This window comes from Panthera pardus, unplaced genomic scaffold (assembly GCF_024362965.1).
Source record: "Panthera pardus isolate Hobbes unplaced genomic scaffold, ASM2436296v1 HiC_scaffold_12, whole genome shotgun sequence".
Taxonomy (NCBI): Eukaryota; Metazoa; Chordata; class Mammalia; order Carnivora; family Felidae; genus Panthera; species Panthera pardus.
In genome coordinates, this window is record NW_026526677.1 from 75,551,797 (window position 1) to 75,571,580 (window position 19,784).

A 19,784-nucleotide genomic window follows, 5' to 3' on the forward strand; every position below is an offset into this window, starting at 1 on the left:
TTACCCGTAGGCTTTCCATGCTGTTGGAAATGGCAAGATCTCATTTTTTTTTTTTTTTTTTATGACTGATATTCCATTGTATATATACATGCACTATAGTTTCTTTATCCACTTATCTGTCAGTGGACACTTAGGCTACTTCTGTATCTTGGCTATTATAATAAATCTGCAGTAAACATAAGGGGACTTATATCTTTTCAAATTGGTGTTTTCATTTTCTTTGGGTAAATACCCAGCAGTAGAATTACTGGTACTTTTTATTTTTAATTTTTTGAAGAACCTCCATACTGTTTCCACAGTGACTGCACCAATTTGCGTTTCCACCAACAGTGCACAAGGATTCTCTTTTCTCTTATATCCTCACCAACACTTGTTTTGTTTCTTTTCGATACTCGCCATTCTGACAGGTGTGAGGTGATACCTCATTGTGCTTTTGATTTGCATTTCTTTAATTAGTGATGTGGAGCATCTTTTCGTGTGTCTGTTGGCCAGCCATGTGTCTCCTTTGGAAAACTGTCTAAGTCCTCTGCATATTTTTAAATTGGATTATTTGATTTTTGTTGTTTTAGGTCGTATGAGTACCTTATATAGTTGAGATTAATGCCTTATCTGATATATCGTTTATCGGTATCTTCTCCCATTCAGTAGATTACCTTTTCGTTTTTTGATGGTTTCCTTCACTGTGAAAAAGCTTTTTAGTTTGATGTAGTCCAGTTGCTTATTTTTGCTTTTGTTTTCCTTGCCTAAGGAAACATATCCAGCAAAATAACGCTGAGGCCGATTTCCAACAGATTACTACTTATGTTTTCTTTTAGGAATTTAATGGTTTCAGGTCTTACATTTAGGTCTTTAATCCATTTGGGGTAATTTTTGTATCTGGTGCAAGAAAGTGGTCCCGTTTTAATCTTTTGCATGTGGCAGTCCAATTTCCAACACTATTGAAGAGACTGTCTTTTCTCCATTGTATATTCTTGTTTACTTTGTCACAGATTAATTGACCATATAAACATGGGTTTATTTCTGTGTTCTGTATTCTGTTCCATTGATCTGTGTGTGTGTGTTTGTGTCACTACCATACTGTATTGATTACTACAGTTTTGTAATACAGTTTGAAATCAGCAAGTGTGATGCCTCCAGGTTTCTTCTTCTTTCTTAAGATTGCTTTGGCTATTTGGAGTCTTTGTGATTCTGTACAAATTTTAGAATTATTTGTTCTAGTTCTGTGGAAAATATTGTTGGTATTTTGATAGGGATTGCATTGACTCTGTAGATTGCTTTGGGTAGTTTGGACATTTTAACAATATTAATTTTTCCAGTTCTTGAACATTGTATACCTTTCCATTTATTTGTGTCATCTTCAGTTTCTTTCATTGGTGTTTTATAATTTTCAGAGTATAATTCTCTTCACGCCTTGGTTACATTTATTCCTGGGTATTTTATTCTTTGTGATATAATTGTAAATGGGATTGTTTTCCTAATTTCTTTTTGTCCTACTTTGTTATTAAGGTATAGAAATGCAACAGAATTGTGTACATTAATTGTGTATTCTGCAGCTTTACTGAATTCATTTATTTTAATAGTTTTTTGGTGGAGTCTTTAGGGTTTTCTATATGTAAAATCATGTCATCTGCAAATACTGACAGTTTACCTGTTCCTTTCCGGTTTGGATGCCTTTTATCTCTTGTGTGATTTCTGTGGCTAGGAATTCCAGTACTGTGTTGAATAATAGAGTAGCCATCCTTGTTTCTGATCTTAGAGGAAGAGCTTTCAACTTTTCACCATGGAATATGATGTTAGTTGTGGGTTTCTCATAAATCGCCTTTTGTTATGTTGAGATATATTCCCTGTGAACCCATTTTGTTGAGAGTTTTTGTCATGAATAGATGTTGAATTTTGTCAAATGCTTTTCCTACCTCTGTTGAAATTGATCATATGGTCTTTATTCTTCATTTTGTTAATGTGCTGTATTATAGTAATTGAGTTTTTGCATCTATGTTGATGAGGGATTTTGGCCTATGATTTTTCTTTTCCTGTAGCTTCTATCTGGTTGTGGTACAGGGTTATGCTGGCCTTATAGAATGCATTTGGAAGCATTCCTCCCTCTTCTATTTTATGGAATAGTTTGAGAATGGTAAGTATTAATTCTTTTTTAAATGTTCGGTAGAAATTCACCAGAAGCCATCTAGTCCTGGACTTCTATTTTGGGGGAGTTTTTTTTATTATTAATTCAACTTTAATGTTAGTAATCAGTCTGCTCATGTTTTCTCTTTCTTCCTGATTCAGTCTTGGAAGATTGTTTCTGGGAATTTATCCAATTTTTTCTAAGTTGTCCATTTTGTTGGTGTGTAATTTTTCATAGTAGTCTTTTCTAATTCTTTGTTTTTCTGTGGTGTAAGTTGTCTTTCAGATTTTATTTACTTAAATGCTCTTTCTTTTTTCTTGATGAGTCTGGCTAAATGTTTCTCAATTCTATTTATCTTTTCAAAGAACCAGCTTAGTTTCATTGATCTTTTTTTTAAATCTCTATTTCATTTATTTCCACTCTGATCTCTATGTCCTTATTTTTACTAATATTTGGCTTTGCTGCTTCTTGTTTTTTAGTTCCTTTAGGCATAAGATTGGTTATTTATTTGATATTTTTCTTGTTTCTTGAGAGAGGCCTGTATTGCTTTTAACTTCCGTCTTAGAACTGCTTTTGCTGCATCTCAGAGAATTTGTGTTTCCATTTTCATTTTTCTCTATTTTTTTATTTCCTCTTTGACTTTTTCATTGACCCATCTGTTTATCTTTAGTGTGGTTGTTTTTTTTTTTTTTTTTTTTCCTTGCCCCCAGTTTTTTTCTTGTAATTGATTTCTAGTTCCATACTGTTGTGGTCAGAAAGGTGCTTGATATGATTTCACTTCTTAAATTTAATGAGACATGTTTTGTGGCCTAACATGTGATCTATCCTGGTGGATGTTCTATATGAACTTGAAAAGAATGTGTATTCTGCATTGTTGTTTTTTGTTTTTTGTTTTTTTAGATAGAATGTTTTCTCTCTGTATTTTAAGTCCATCTGTCTGGATGATCTGTGTATGTAAGTGGCTGTTAATATTTACTTTATATATTTAGATGTTCCTATGTTGGGTACATATATATTTACAGTTGTTATAGCCTCTTTTCATTATGTAATGCCTTTCTTTGTTTCTTGGTATAGTCTTTGTTTTAAAGTCTGTTTGTCTGATAAAAGTATTGTTACCTGGCTTTTTTTCCCTTTTTTCTTCCATTTGTATAGAATATCTTCTTCCAGCCTTAACTTTCAGTCTGTATGTGTCTTTAGATCTGAAGTGGGTCTCTTGTAGGCAGCATGTAAATGGGTCATAGTTTTATCCATTCACCCCATGTCTTTTTTTTTATTATGTTTATTTATTTTGAGACAGCGTGAGCGGGGGAGGGGCAGAGAGAAAGGGAGACAATCTGAAGCAGGCTCCAGGCTCTGAGCTGTCATCACAGAGGGGTTCCAACCCGTAAGTTTTGAGGTCATGACCTGAGCCAAAGTCAGATGCTCAACTGACTGAGCCAGGCGCCCCAGCACCCCATGTCTTTTTGATTGGAACATTTAGTTCATTTACATTTAAAATAATCATTGACAGGTATGTACTTATTGCCGTTTTGTTATTTTCTGGTTGTTTTTTGTAGTTTTTCCTGTGTTCCTTTCTTTCTCTCTTGCTCTCTTTGTGTTTTGATGACTTTCTTTAGTGTTATGCTTGGATTTGTTTCTATTTTGTGTGTCTATTATAGGTTTTTGGCTTTTGGTTATGAGGTTCATATATAGTATTCTGTATATATAGCAGTCTATATTAAGTTGATGGTTGCTTAAGTTCAGACATTCTAAAAACACTAAATTTGTACTCCCCCTTTTACATTTTATGTGTGGTATAATAGTTTACATTGTTTTATTTCATGTGTCCCTTAACTAATTATTGTAGATATAATTGATTTTATTACGTTTACCCCGTAACCTTCATACTAGCTTTATAAGTGATCAACCAGTGGAATTTTTTCCTTTCATAGTTTTCTTGCTTCTAGTTATGGCTTTTTCTTTTCCAGTTAAAGAAATCTCTCTAACATTTCTTGTAAGGCTGGTTTCAAGGTGATGATTTAATTGTTGATGTTTTAATTGTGTATCTTGGTGTGAGCCTCCTTGGTTTCATGTTGTTAGGTCCTCTGTGTGCTTCCTGGACCTGGAAGTCTGTTTACCTCCCTAGGTTAGGAAAGTTTTCAGCTATTGTTTGTTCAAATGTGTTTTTCTGTTCCCCTTTATTCTCCTCTGGGACCCCTGTAATGTGAATGCTATTATGCTTGAAGGTATCTTGGGTCCCTTAACCTATCCTCATTATTGTTACTATTATTCATTTTTATTTTTGCTGTTTAGCTTGGGTGCTTTCCGCTACCGTTTTTTCCAGCTAACTGATTAATTCTTCTGCATCCTTTAATTTGCTGTTGATTCCCTCTAGTGTATTTTTCTTTTTCTTTTTAAGTTTATTTATTTATTTTTAGAGAGAGAGCATGAGTGCAGGAGAAGGGCAGAGAGAGGGAGAGACAGAATCCTAATCAGGCTCTGCGCTGTCAGCAAGGAGCCATGCACAGGGCTTAAACTCCCAAACTGTGAGATCATGACCTGAACCAAAATCATCTTCACCAACTGAGACACCCAGGTGCCCTGTGGTTGGTTCTTTTTTATATTTTCTATCTCTTTTTTAAGTTCTCACTGAATTCATCTACTCTTAAATTTGGTGAGCTTCCTCCTCACCATTACTTTGAACCCTTTACCAGCTATATTGCCTGTCTCCATTTTGTTTAGTTGTTTTTTTTTCTTTCTGTGGTTTTGCCTTGTTCCTTTTATTTAGAACATATTTCTCCATCTCCTTCTTTTGTCTGACTTTCTGTGTTTGTTTCTGGGAATTAGGTGGAACAATTCCCTCTCCTGGTCTTGAGGGAGTGGCCTTATGTAGAAATGTCCCCAGAGTAGACTGAGTGTGCCCAGCAGCTAGCTATTGCTGGCCAGCTGGAGCTGGTGTGGTCATAGCCCAGAGGCCTGATGTGCTGTACTGCAGGGCCGCCCTGGCACGAAGACTGAACTGGAGCAGGCTGGGGTTCCTGGGGTGCTCCATGGTGGGGCTGCCCCAGCAGATCTGCCTCAATTTTTTATATATTAGTATAATTTAATAATCCTGCTAGATGCATTTCCTAATAATCACTTATTAGGAAAGTAAAATCTGTCTTTAACATATGATGTTTAAATTGGAAGTATTCTCTTCCAGTACTTATTTATCTGGGTAAATAAAATAACCTTCTGAATCAGAAGTTGTTTGTTGCAAGCATTTTGGACAGATTTCATTGGGCTGAATGCAGATTTCCCATTTATGATTCTTCATACCTCTAGAACATGTATAGTGGAATATGTATACACTTGGATTTCATTCACAAACAGTAACAGTTCTTTGATGACTTTCAGAAAGGCAAAGTAGAACATAGTATTTAAGACTATTCCTGAGCCATGTGTTGTTTATTGTGATTTATGGTTGGAAAATACTAGATTGTGGTCCCAGATACAGTCGCACAAAATAAACAACCTGGTTCCAAAGAAGGAAGGTCTTTGATATCAAACAATTAGTGAAGAAAATAAACATCCTTGAAGTATGTGACAATGATATGTGGTCCTTGATCCCTGAGATTAGTCTGTTTGTAGTAATAGCCTTAGGATTGTGACATCTGATTTTTGTAGTTTTATTTATGCCACCGTTAACTTTGTGCTTTAAGTGCAGTGTTTCCTAAACCTCAGTCATTTGAATACCTTTGTGATTTTTGCCCTGGCTGGAGAACCACCCATATTATTTGTTTGGCATGTTAATCTTGTTTAGCATAACATTTTAAGTAATATATATTTTTAGGAACCTGATTTGAATGCTCTGGCACGGCGGGCAGCAGAAAGAAAAAGAAAAGCAGAAATGAGACATAAAGAGGCTCTGAAATTACAGAAAAATCAAAAAGAAGAACTAATGAAACAAAAAACCTGGTAAAATAATGATGATTTTTACCATATTTTCCACTGAAACCGATAGGGCTAGAAGTAGAGAATACATCGGATACTATTTAAACAGATATTAAATATAAGTCATGTGGTATATCAATTGATTTGTTAAACTTGGTTTAAAAATAATGTCTTGGGGGGCTCCTGGGTGGCTGAGTCGGTTAAGCGTCCAGCTTGTGATCTTAGCTCAGGTCTTGATCTCAGGGTTGTGAGTTCAAGCCCCATGTTGGGCTCCATGCTGGGTGTGAAGTCTACTTAAAAATAAAATGAAATAAAAATAATGCGGTGGGGGTTTGGTTTGTCTAGGTGAGCAAATTAACAAATGAGCTTTCTCTTCTAATATGACTTTAGCAATTCCTTAGTTTCTGGAAAAATGTATGGCTAGTTCAGAATGAATGTCCCCCCAAATCTGTCTGCCTCCGATATAAAAAAAGAAAAATCAGTGCAGTTAAGAGCATGGAAAGAGACTCAGACTATTGACAAATCATTTAATGTGTATTTTTGCATGTTTTAAAAGTGATGGAGCCTCTTACTAGTCAACAGTGCTCATTTTATACAGTGGCCCACCTTTATCAACATTTCTAGTTTTTTTACTCTAAATCATTGTAAATTAAGAAGCATTAGTTTGTTGGGTCAGTTTCAGCATAGGGCTTTATGTCTTTAGCTACACCTCTTTTACTTGTAAACATGTTCTTACACGTCCGTTGTGTAGAGACTTTTTATTAAATGGCATATTGAGCCTGTGGGATCCAACTGGAGGATTTCTTGAGATCCTCTGCCTTTTATATTTTAGACCTTAAAGGTTGTGCTATAATATTACCTGGGAGATTAATTTAGGACATCTCTTGTTTTTTTCAAGGCATATAACAGCTCGAAAGGAAGCATTACTTGTGGAAAAAGAGAGATCTGCCAAAATTACAAGTCTGCCACCACCACCTCCAACTCTTTTTGAGGTGAATTACTTTGAGTGTTGAGAAGAACTGGCTTATAATAATTCTTTATTATTAGAATTCAATGCAGGTCAAAATATCATTTGTTAATTTTTAAATTTGCAGGTAACACACATCTAGAGTATTTAAAAATAATCCTAGATACTTTTTTACCCCTTCTTTAGTATATATCTCTGATGTATAAGGATTTTTTTTTTTAAGCACAGTACTAATATTCGTGATATCTAATACCCAGTCTGTATTCAATTTTCAGCAGTTGTCTGTATTTTTTTTTAGTTGTTTCAAAAGCTATGTTTTTGATTTTTAAAAAACTATAAATGGTTTGGTCTTTTTTAAAAATGCCCTTTATTTGTTGGGGGGAAAAAAACTGGATTATTTACCCTGTCAACTTTTTACATTCAAGATTTGGGCATTGTAAATGGTTAGCCTCTTAGAGGTAAAGAAGTTTGGTTTAGATAAATGAATAAATTTACACGAGATTACATAAAGTGGATGAGAGATGTCTATTTCTCTGTGGGAGTAATATGTGTGCTTTTGTGATTTGGAACTTATTTTAGAAAAGACAAAGTAGAAATTAATTTTAAAAGGTATTGGTTCTTTTGTTTTACAATAGTTTGTTGTAGTTATTGAAATGGCTGTTTGGATGATTATCACAATTACATAGTTATTTTTATCTAAAAAGTAGAAATTAAAAAACCATTACATACAGGCCTATCTAATTTCATTGCATATACAAGTATATCTTATGTAGGTAAGATCAGCAGAGGTACCAGATGTTGGCCTCTTAAGGCTTTGATTTTGTCAGCCTTCCTGCTTTTATGTGGAGCCATCTGCCATGTGACATTTGATCCAAAAGATTCAAATGGGAGCATTTCAGATTTCGCTCACTCCCTCAAGTACCGTCTCCCTCAGTACCTCCAAGTACCGTCTCCCTCAGTACCTCGTCTCCCTCAGTACCTCCTTAAAACACAAGCAGTATTTTATCCATGATGCCTTTTGATTACTATTGTAATTCATGATGTTCTAACAAGTCAGGGTCAAATACTTACAAAAAAGCAAACAAAGCATTATCTGTGTAAGTGATTTGGCAAATAGGGATTGTATGCAAATGTGTAGTTGTACTTTTCCCCCCAACTTTTTATTATGAAAATTTTCAAAATACAGAGAAGTTAAAAGGCAAGTACAGTACAATGAATAGCTGTTTACACCTATATGTGTGTATAGATTTCAAAGAGTTGTGTGTATAAATGCATACATTTGAATATAAATTGTAGCATATTTTATGCTTCTTATAAGAATAAGGACATTCTCTTATGCAATGACAGTATCACACTGAGGGAATTAATATTGATTTTTTATACCATTTAGTATATAGTCCATAATTAAGATTCTCCAGTTGTCCCTAAATTGTTTTACTTTACAACTTCGTTTTTATGTTTGTATTTATATGTATATTTATATTTATATTTATATTTATATATGTATAAAATCTACTGTCAAGTTAGCTTACAGTGTATACAGTGTGCTCTTGGTTTGTAGAAACAACTTCTTTCTTTTTTAAATAGGATTCCAGTTGGGCTTCACCCATTGCTTCTGCGTGTTTTGTCTTAGTCTCTCTCAATCTAGAACATTCTCTCACTCAACCCTACTCAATTTTTGTATTTCAGACTTTTTGAGGAGACTAGTTTCTTATATTCTGTTTGTCTCACTTGGTTATGGTGGTGAATACAAGACATCTCTATTAAAAAGGTATATTTTGCTCTGTTCAGTTATCAAGTAATCTGGGAGGTGATACTTTGGCACCAGACAGGTGTCTATCATCCATCTACGTTTATTCACTGTCTTACTTCTGTTTGAAAAAGGACAGCTTTCTCATCACTGGGCGTGCACCACCATAACCAAGTGCTCAAACTTAGAATCCGTAATAAGAGAGCAACTTGCCATTATGTACCTTCTGATGTGATGCAGTAAACTACACAGCATCACCAATTTAGTATTCTTGCCTAAGTACACTCTAGTTTCTCAACCTATATTCCCCATTAATAGAAATACAGTGAATGATTCTCATGTAAGAAAAATGAATAAGAATAACTGGTTAGATACAAAATTACTTTTTTTTATTGGGTTCAGCTTTAATTGAAAATACTGTTAACCTAATAATCCATTGTCTACGTTCCTTTTTCAGAACATTGAATTAAAGAAAACTTCTCATGTGAAAACCAGTAGTTCTACCTATCATCACCTCCACACTTTTGTGAATAGAGAGATGGACACAAACCAGGTGATTGACTTATTGTTGTTCATGATCCTCACTTTATTTCTGTTCATTGAAGTGAGTTATATGTGTAATTTGGCACTATACACATAAGCATAAACTATAGGAAAACAACTACCAATGTCATCACCAAAGAGTAATGTGATTCATACATTAATGAATTCATTGTAGCCTTTGTATATAAGTATATACACATACTTTTCTTTTTTTTTTTTTTAATTTTTTTTATGTGTAATTTATTGTCAAATTGGTTTCCATACAACACCCAGTGCTCATCCCAACAGGTGCCCTCCTCAGTGCCCATCACCCACTTTCCCCTCCCTCCCACCCCCTATCAACCCTCAGTTTGTTCTCAGTATTTAAGAGTCTCTTATGGTTTGCCTTCTTCCCTCTCTGTAACTTTTTTTCTCCCTCTTCCCCTCTCCCCTCGTCTTCTGTTAAGTTTCTCAGGATCCACATATGAGTGAAAACGTATGGTTATCTGTCTTTCTCTGCCTGACTTATTTCACTTAGCGTAACACTCTCCAGTTCCACCCATTTGCTACAAAAGGCCATATTTCGTTCTTTCTCATTGCCAAGTAGTATTCCATTGTATATATAAACCACAACTTCTTTATCCATTCATCAGTTGATGAACATTTAGGCTCTTTCCATAATTTGGCTATTGTTGAAAGTGCTGCTATAAACATTGGGGTACAAGTGCCCCTCTGCATCAGCACTCCTGTATCCCTTGGGTAAATTCCTAGCAGTGCTATTGCTGGGTCATAGGGTAGATCTATTTTTAATTTTTTGAGGAACGGGACCCCCACTGTTTTCCAGAGCAGCTGCACCAGTTTGCATTCCCATATACACATACGTTTCAAAACATAATTTTTATAGGCATCATAGAGTTTATTTAACCATTGTTGTTTTTTTGTTCATTTCTTTTTGCTTCTGTAAATAATGCAAACATAATAATCTTGTAAATTTTTGTGTATAATTCTGAGGTATATTTAGAATAGACTCATGGAAGAGAAATTATTGGATCCAAATTATAACATTTGATACAGATACTTGATATGGATCATTAAATTGCCTTTTAAAAAGTATCAGCAACATATGAAAATGGGCATCTTATCATACCCTTATCTATTCCCTTGTATGGATTATTATGGTTTAGAAATTATTGCCAGTCTCAAGAGTGATAAATGGTAATCCTTGTTATAATTGCTATTTCTTTATAACTGGATTTTAATTTCTTTTCATGTTGGATATATTTGGCTACTAAGAAAACAAACTTTCCCAGTATAGCTTTCTTTTGAAGTTTAGAGTGCAGCAAATACATATTTTGGTTAACTACTTATTGGCAGATGTTAAAATCAATATTCAGTTCAAACCTGAGATAGATGAATATTCTCATCATAGAATTAACTTCTAAGAAAAAGAATAAATCTTGATTTGTTTAAAATAATATTGTTATTACAGCTTTAATAGTATTATAACATAGGGACAGTAACTTCAGTCTGTGGCTAACTTGCTTTTGTGGTTACTATACCACATTTTGCAGTATTAAGTAGATGTTGATGAAGAAAACATTTTTTTTTTTTTACCTAGCTGTAGTATAGGGTACCGCTGATGGAGTTACAGTAAGTTATTAAACTTTCCTCTTTGATAGTAAATAAAAGACCTCTCTCCTCTTTAATTTCTGGGTTGAAGATTGGATCAGTACTTGTAGTTTTATAAAAACAGTCCCATAAACTAAAGCATTCTGATATTTGTTTTATTTGCTACTTTATACCATTACTTAGGGAAAAAAAAATCTGCCTTTAAACCTTGGGTTTAAAATGTGACAGTGGAGCAGCATATTTGGTTTTCAGGATAACAAAATTACCTCTGAATTTTCAGCTGCATCTTGTTCCTTTTTTTTTTTTTAATGTTTGTTTACTTTTGAGAGAGAGATAGAGCGTGAGCAGTGGAGGGGCAGAGAGAGAAGGAGACAGAATCGGAAGCAGGCTCCAGGCTCTGAGCTGTCAGCACAGAGCCCAATGTGGGGCTCAAACTCACAGACTGTGAGATCATGACCTGAGCCGAAGTTGGATGCTTAACCAACTGAGCCACCCAGGCGCCCCTTGTTCCTTTTTTTTTTTTTTTTTTTTTTTAATGTTTTTTAGTTTTGAGAGAAACAGAGCATGAGCTGGAGAGGGGCAGAGAGAGGGGGAGACACAGAACCAGAAACAGGTTCCAGGCTCTGAGCTGTTAGCACAGAGCCCTACATGAGGCTCAAACTCACAAACTGTGAGATCATGCCCTGAGCTAAAGTTGGACGCTTAACTGACTGAGCCACCCAGGCGCCCCTGCATCTTGTTTCTTTAGCAGCTTTCTGCAAATAAACAACTTTCATATGTTCAGTCAGCCTTTTTAGCATGTACAAGTATAAGATGTTTCATTTGAATAGCCTGATAAAGTTGTTCTAAAATCTTTTATGTCATAACATTTGTCTTTGGCTTAAGAATGATGAGGTAGTCTCCTGTATCCCCACTTAGAGCCAGTTATTCTCTGAATTATGTTTAGCTACATTTACTTTCTATGCACACAATAAAGAAAAACATGTTTGCGTTTTCTAAATTACTCATGGCCTTCCTTGTGTTTGTTCCTTTGTCCATGACAGTTGCGTAGCAACTTGTTAAAAATGGATTTTTTGTCCCTAGAAGTATTTTTCCAATCAAATACACTGTATTGTTTGCTGTGAGACCCAGAAATGTCTGTAGACAAGAAAAGCAGAAACAGTTGAATTCATCAGTTAGCCTGCTGTCCTACTTAAAAAGATTTCTGTCCAAATGTCTGACGTACAAGATGCAGAAGTAGTATATTTAATAATATCACGTTGTGTGCACTGCAGATTTTAATTGATGGAAGAGTTTTTTAGAAACATGTTTTCTAAAAAGAAAATTTGTGTGGGATTCAGTTTTTGCAAATTTCATGTACCTTTTGAGTTCAGCTGCTAAAAATTTAATCTAACAATTATTTCAACAAGGTTTTTGTCTAAATTTTGTGTCAGGAACACAAGTCTATAAGGGATTGTCTTCCTAAAGCATGCTTGTAAAATCTTGTTTTGAAGTTTGGGCACTCTAACCCTTTATTTTCTTCATATCTTTTATGTACCTCATTGTGTTTGGACTGAATATCGTGAATGTTGTGTATTTTTGAAATTGTTCCTTCCCTTAAAGTTTTGGTTTAGCAAAATTGACATTCTGCTATTAATTCACCTTCAAATGGTGTGGTGAATTCCCAAACAACACTTCTTAAAAATGTCATGGCCTGGTGTGCTTGGATGGCTCAGTCGTTTGAGAGTCTGACTTTGGCTCAGGTCATGATCTCATTGCTTGTGAGTTCGAGCTCAGCATTGGGCTCTGTGCTGACAGCTCAGAGCCTGGAGCCTGTTTCAGATTCTGTCTCCGTGTCTTTGCCCCTCCACTGTTCGTGTAAGTGCTCTCGCTCTCTCTCTCTCTCTCTCTCTCTCTCTCTCTCTCTCTCCCAAATATAAAAAAAAACATAAAAAAAAATTTTTTTTAAGTCATGGCCTAAATGGAATGAAACGGTGTTCTTAAAGATCACTTTATTTAATTTAATGCATTTTAATTCCCTAAATAAATTTTTTGGAAATTATAGTATTGATTTAATCTAACCTTTGTTCTGCCTGGTGTTCTGTGTAGATTTGCACAAATATTGATTGGCTCAAAAGGGATATAATTTTTCTTGAATTGCATTAGAGTTTATATGTTTGCCTTTCTTCTAGCCATTATGCACCCACATAAAAGCTTCATTTTCAGCATGAGATAAAAAGTTATTTTGCAAATAGTGCAAGGTTTTCATGCTTGTTGTTGTAGCTGCAACTATAGCTATATAAATTTCTTTTTCTTCTTTAACCACGGTTCTTACTCTGGATTCATTTATCCTGAAATGGCAGGCTAGCACAGCTGCAGCCCGCAATCCACAGGACATACGAAGCAGTGCAACTTTTTCTTGTAATATCGTGACTTTTCCTTGCTTCTTGGGAGTACTTCCACCATCACTAGTGGTACTTTGTATGGGTCCCATGATGTTACGCAAGGTTTATGACACTGCCCTAATCAACATGATGAAAAATACAGAAGAACCACAAGACATCACTTTTTACCACTTTTTACCATATGCAGTTAACTGGAGAGGTAAATTGCTCATGTAGAAATGATTGGTGTCACAGTGTTTTAAGCAGACACAACATTTGTGCTCACTGCAATAGCAACCAGAAGTGGCTAAAAAATTAATACAGGGTGCCTGGGCTGCTCAGTCTGTTGTACGTCTTGCTCTTGGTTTCTGCTCAGGTCATGATCCCGCGGTCATGAGATTGAGCCTCGCATTGGGGCTTAAGATTCTCTCTCCCTCTTCCTCTGCCCCTCTCCCCTGCCTCTAAAAAATACAGATAAAAAATAAATAATGATGATAGTTCAGTACGTGCTACAGTTAATTTTATGCAGTTATGACTTAAACATTAAATCTTTATGCCTGTTTACCTTTCTCGACTGTGAGTGCCTCCACATCTGGTGTATAAGTGCTTGTGTGTGTGAGTTTTGATAAATTTTAACTTTTTATATCAGTTATGGTAGTAAATGATAAAATAGACTAGTACCTTACATATATTTTACACATTCATGACATACCTAACTTTTCTTAATATTTTTGATATTTCTAGGCTACCTGGTTCATCTGTGAGTTTTTTCAGATTGTTGCAAATCTCCAAAAATTTTTCGAATGTAATTATTGGAAAAAAACCCATGAATAAGTGGACCTGCACAGTTTTATACCTGTGTTGAGTCAACTAAAACAGCTTTCATAGTCATCGTTCTTAGTTCACCTTAGAATTTCAGCATATAAAGGATGCATTTACTATGCTTTTTAAGATGTTTACTTAAAGACACATTTGTAATGCTTAAACCTGTACTTGAAAGTGAACATTCAGGTTCAACAGTAAATCCAGGTTATATACCCTTTCCCCTCCTGTTTGCTACCACTGTTAGCTTGGTGAGATAATAGCTGACTGTACAATCACATAATCTCTGATTATGCACAAGTTTTAGGAAGTCAGAAATTATCTTAAAGTAGCTGTTTTGGTGACTTGGGCTCCCTGAGGTTGAAGTGAAGCCGCAGCTGTTGACTGAAAACCAAAGACAGATCTCAGTGCTTCCCTAAATGACCTTTGATGCGTGTGGGTTCTTCACTACTAGCTTTGTGAGTGCTGACAATGCTGTTATTTTAATGGAGTTTCGGAACAGAACAACAATGGAGGAATGTGTTTGGAGGAGTACAGTGTAATCTGGCTTAAAGTGAATGAATTTGTTCAACTTTCACTAACAATTTGATATTTTTCATTTATACATACAGTTGATAATTGTGGGCATTTAAAAATACAACTCTTTCTATTTTATATAAGTAGGGAAGCATGATTTTAAAGTTATTGTTTAGTTATCACTTTGCTTCACAATTTTTAAATTTTCTGAAATGTACTGATTGACTGCTAGCCAGATCCTCATGTGGCTGCCGAAGAAGAAGTGAAAAGACTGGAAGAACAACAAAAACAAGCAGCACAAGAGAGAATGGAACAGTGTGAAAAGGCGCATGTGCGGGGTTTCCAAGCAATGAAAAAGATCCACTTGGCTCAGGTAAGAATCCTGGCTGTAGACATACCAATAGGCTGTGGAACTGATTAGTGGACGGCCTCAGAGGTCAGAGGTGTGAAGGATGTGAAAGTACATTCTTTGACTCCTGTCTTTGCAAATTTCCCATTTCACATTCAGGTTGGATGAAGCAGTTCTCACTGACAGTAGTATATTGCTGTTCTAACATTTTTTGCAATGATGAATTTGTTAAAAGTTTAATATTTTAATCAGCCAAAAATGGCCTGAAGAGAAATTAATCACTTTTCTCATTTAATGAATTGCATTTGTGCTCTGCGAATTTTGGGATTCTGTTTACTAAATATTTACTGAGCAAAGCACTTGCTGACTTTGCAGAGTATTGATTCAGAAGTAGAGTCATGGTTCTTCCTATCAGGGAGCTTTGAAAAAGTGTCACAGAGCTCTAAAATATGTATAATGAAGCCTGGCTTTATGAGTTTAGCTTTACTTCTGTCATGCTTATTATCGTTCAGTGTTTATCCTTATCCTTATCCTTGGAACATAGCAGAAAACAATTCATTTTAGAAGTCAAATGATTTTATTTTATGTATTTGACTAATGCATTTGGATGTTTTAAACACTCATGTGAAGAATGAGTTTTTAAGTGCTTCTGTAGGAATTAAAAGCCTTAAAGTGGGACCACTGGGTGGCTCAGTTAGTTAAGCGTTGGACTCTTGATATTGGTTCAGATCACGATCTCACAGTTTGTGAGATTGAGTCCCGTGTTCAGCCCTGCGCTGACAGCGCAGAACCTGCTAGGGATTCTCTCTCTCCCCCTCTGCCCCTCCCCAACTTGCTTGTGCACACTCTCTCTCCCTCTCAAAATAAGTAAATAAACATTAAAAAGAAATAAAAGCCTTAAAATTCATTGCTATAGTTTTAACTGATTCATATACGACCTTCTCAGTTAAATTTTTAGGTTTTTATAAGCTGGGAGTAAATTATGACTAAAATAACTGATTACCTGAATTATTACCAATAGTTCTCATACTAAGACTTAAACTGATAGAAAAAAAATGTGAAAGACAATCAAACTGAACACATTGTTCCACAAATCAGTAATGTTTAGTGGTTAAGAAGGTAGACTCCACAGTCTGCCTGGAATTTCTTCTCTTCACTGCTTGGCTGGCTGACCTCAGGCAAATTACCTAACATCTCTGAATTGTTTCATTGTCTGTTTTGAAGATTACATGAGTTTAATAAGCCCTTAGAATTGTGCCTGGAATTTCATAAGCTCACAGCAAATGTCAGTGGCGATGGAAGATGTTAATATAAATGATTCTAGTAGAATAATATGCCGGACTCGCGCTGAGCTAGAAATAGTATATTCAAAGAACTTTGAAGTTAAATTTAATGGGATTGTTTGAATCCTAATATAAAAAAAATGAGTCATAAAACTTGATATAATAAGAACGAGTAGTGTTGTGGGGCCCCTGGGTGGCTCAGTTGGTTAGGTGTCCGACTTGAGCTCAGGTCATGATCTCGCGATTTGTGAATTCGAGCCCCACATCGGGCTCTGTGCTGAGAGCTCAGAGTCTGAATCATGCTTCGGATTCTGTGTCTCCCTCTCTCTCTGCCCTTCCTTTGCTTGCTTTCTGTCTCTCTGTCTCAAAAATAAATCAACATTAAAAAAAATTAAAAGAATAAGTAGCGTTGTGTCTATCACCACTTGGCGAACACTGTTACACGGCTCTCTCTCTGCCTTTTTGTAGGCTCAGTGTCTCTTACATGAGAATGGTCATCAAAACCTGCAATCATCAAAACCACTGGTAGAGGATTTCCTTTTCCCTGTGTGAACCTTTTTGCTGCAGACCCCATTGTGTCCTGGGATCTCATTTCCTGCTAGTGTCTGTTGTAAATAGTATTTGGCCCCTGCATACCTCTCCAATATTATCTTTTTCCCTTAACCATCCTTGCCCTCGGTACCCTGTCTGTCCATTACCTATAGCAGTGTATTTTCTCCAAATGCCCCATGCCTTCCTCTCTATACCTCTGTGCTGCAGTAATTATTTCTTATGTGTACTCCTCCACCCACTTTTATCTGCCTTAATCCTCAACTCAAGGGATGAGAGGTCTTCCCTTATCCTCCCTTACTATCTTACACCACTAAAATTCAGTTAGATAACCTCACTGAAACATCCTGCTTAAACTTTCATATTAGCCTACCTTCTTAGGCTTAAAGACCTATAGATAGATCCTGTTTCATCATGGGGATTCACAGGAGTGTGAAGTAACACGAAATATCTGTTAAGCCAGTCACTCTGGGTCTTGGTGCTTCTCTGAGACTATTCTATGAGACTCCTCTAGTCTAGGAGTGAGGTTGTGTTCTAGCATCGAGCATGGTATCTGGCTTCCAGTAAACTTTTTTGGAGTGAAGAACTAATGACTTTTTGTGGTAGAACACAGGAGGGGGGTGGGGAGGGAACCCCAGTCCCTGTTCCTTGTGACTTCTCCACTTGGCCCTTCCTGTGAACGGTCCTGTCTAAGGTCTGTGCCTCCACTGTTGTTGATTAAGTCTCTCCGTTCTCGAAGACTCAGGAGAAAGTAATGAAAGAACTCAAACAGCTGCAGCAAGACGACCTGGCACGCAGGAGACAGACTGTGGCACAGATGCCCCCGCAGCTAGTTGAACTTGCGTACAAGCGCAGTGAGATGAAAGAAGACCGGCAGAGGGAGCTGGAATTCGCCTTTGAAGACCTGTATGACGCAGACAGGAGTAAGACCCTTTCAGTATGCTTTCAACAATGCTTTTAGAAGTGTTTGGGTGGGAAAATACATTTGTATTGTTGAAGCAGTCGTTATTTTGAAATGACTTCTCAGGTTGAAAGAAGCTCTCAGGGGTTAGACTTGGAAACCATGATGGCCTTTAAATTATATGCTCAAGTTTTTCTTGGTCATTTCAGAAAGGAAACATTATCTCTCTATTTCTTTATTGAGAGGTAAAAGGAAACCTGATTTTACGCCTTGAACCAGAACCTTTGCCTACTGTGACTGATCCGATCCAAGATGAAGAACTGGACCTCTCAATGGAACAAGAAAATTTAGCAGAAACTGAAAACATTCCAATGACAGAAGCCGAAATAATATGTTCTAGTGAAGCAGACGGTAAACACTCCTGGGCTGAATATTACAATATTTCATAGGAAAAAATGCTAGTAATTTGCCAGTAGGAAAGTCTGGTCTAATTTTTGTGCAAACAAATAACTAATACTGATGGGAGTGACGGAAGAAGGAAACCATGTTTTTAGATTTCCATCATTAACGATCCTTTTCATGTATGTGGGAGGAAAGTCATTTTGTTCACATGTACAGAGGTTATTAGATTATTTAAGTTAGATACCCAACTCTAAGTTCATTTGAAAACTCAGCATTATTTTTAGACTTTCATCAAGTCACCACAGAGTTTCTACTCTGTTAATAGGAAAAAACTAGTAAATAGTTCGTGTATCATGATGAGCAGCACAAATTTCAGCCTCTCTTCTAAACTTCCCCTCTGTCTCCACCATTCTTAACTTTGTCACTTGGCTGTCTCACAGTTACTTAAAACTCCCTGTCTGATGATAAATCTATCCTCCCTTGTCTACTGAAACGTTGTCTTCCTCAACGTTAGTGAATGGTCCCACAGTCTGTGGTTATCTAAGCCAGCCCGGTGCGACTTACGTGTAACACTGCCCCCCTTACTTCACATCTCTTTAGAGACCAAGTTCTCTTTATTTTGATCTCTTTTTTCCCTCCATACCTTTGTTCAAAACCACTCAAGCTTTCTTATCATCTTTATCCCACACTGGTTAGGTAGCCCTTCGGCGTTCCAACTTTATGTGGGTCCCCTGTTAGATTGCTGGGTGAGACTCTTATTAAGTTGTAGGCTCTATCCCTGTCCCCTGTGCCCACACTGCCCTCTGAACAGTACGGTGACTGTGGTGTCTCATAAACATGAGAAGATGGGTTCAGGGCTCACTTGCCTTCCAGAATTCCTGCTTACACTTCATTTCTGGCCACTGCAGAATCTTTGATTTTCTTAACCAGATCAGCCGTGCCTTGAGGAAGATATTTTTACTGTTTCATCCAGCTCTTTCAGTTTTTTAATTGGGAGTACTATTCAGATCTCTAGTTTGTCAGAATTGTAATTCTTGCCGTATCCAAAGGAACACTTACTTTTCAGCTCCTGCAGTTCCCATTTGGAATTGCTCGCTTGATGTTGCCAACTCTCTTGATTTTTCGAAAGCATCTAGGAATCTCATTGGTTTAAAAATCCTTATTTTTAAATATTGGCCACAGATTTAATTTCTTAAATATGAGTGAATCACAAACTAATGGTGAGTAAAAGCAGCCAGACAGAAAAGAATACCTAAGTATAATTCTATATTTATACGAAGTTAAAGTAAACAGAACTAATCTGGTTTCAAGGTTAGAACAGTGGTTATCTTTAGGGGTGTCTTGACTGGGAAGGAGTATGAAGGAGCCTTATAGGTGTTGGTAATGTTCTACATCATGATCTGGATTGTATTACGTAGATATATATAAAATGTTTTCAGCTGTACACTTGGGTTTTGTGTACTTTATTGTTTGTAAGTTAAAATTAGAACATTTTTTTAATGTTTTTATTTATTTTTGAGGGAGGGAGAGAGAGAGAGAGACAGAGCGAGCTGGGGAGAGGCAGAGAAAGAGAGGGAGACACAGAATCCACAGCAGGCTCCAGGCTCCGAGCTGTCAGCACGGAGCCCGATGCGGGGCTCGAACTCACAGACCATGAGATCATGACCTGAGCCGAAGTCAGATGCTCAACCGACTGA

At 36.4% G+C, this 19,784-nt stretch overlaps 1 protein-coding gene across 9 annotated transcripts in view; it reads left to right on the top strand.

The window, feature by feature from the left end:
* The window catches only part of CEP295 (centrosomal protein 295), a 55,554-nt gene that overhangs the window by 6,281 nt on the left and 29,489 nt on the right, over positions 1-19,784 (top strand). For 5 of the 9 annotated variants that reach the window (XM_053900198.1, XM_053900197.1, XM_019450082.2 and 2 more), the window contains exons 4-9: positions 5,934-6,058; positions 6,933-7,026; positions 9,209-9,304; positions 14,836-14,976; positions 17,524-17,707; positions 17,929-18,096. In XM_053900198.1, coding sequence (XP_053756173.1) covers positions 5,934-6,058; positions 6,933-7,026; positions 9,209-9,304; positions 14,836-14,976; positions 17,524-17,707; positions 17,929-18,096 — 808 coding nt within the window. Of the gene's footprint in view, positions 1-2,036; positions 2,132-5,933; positions 6,059-6,932; positions 7,027-9,208; positions 9,305-14,835; positions 14,977-17,523; positions 17,722-17,928; positions 18,097-19,784 lie in introns of those variants that run through there. The other 4 variants (XM_053900200.1, XM_053900201.1, XM_053900202.1 and 1 more) reach the window with 4 other exon arrangements.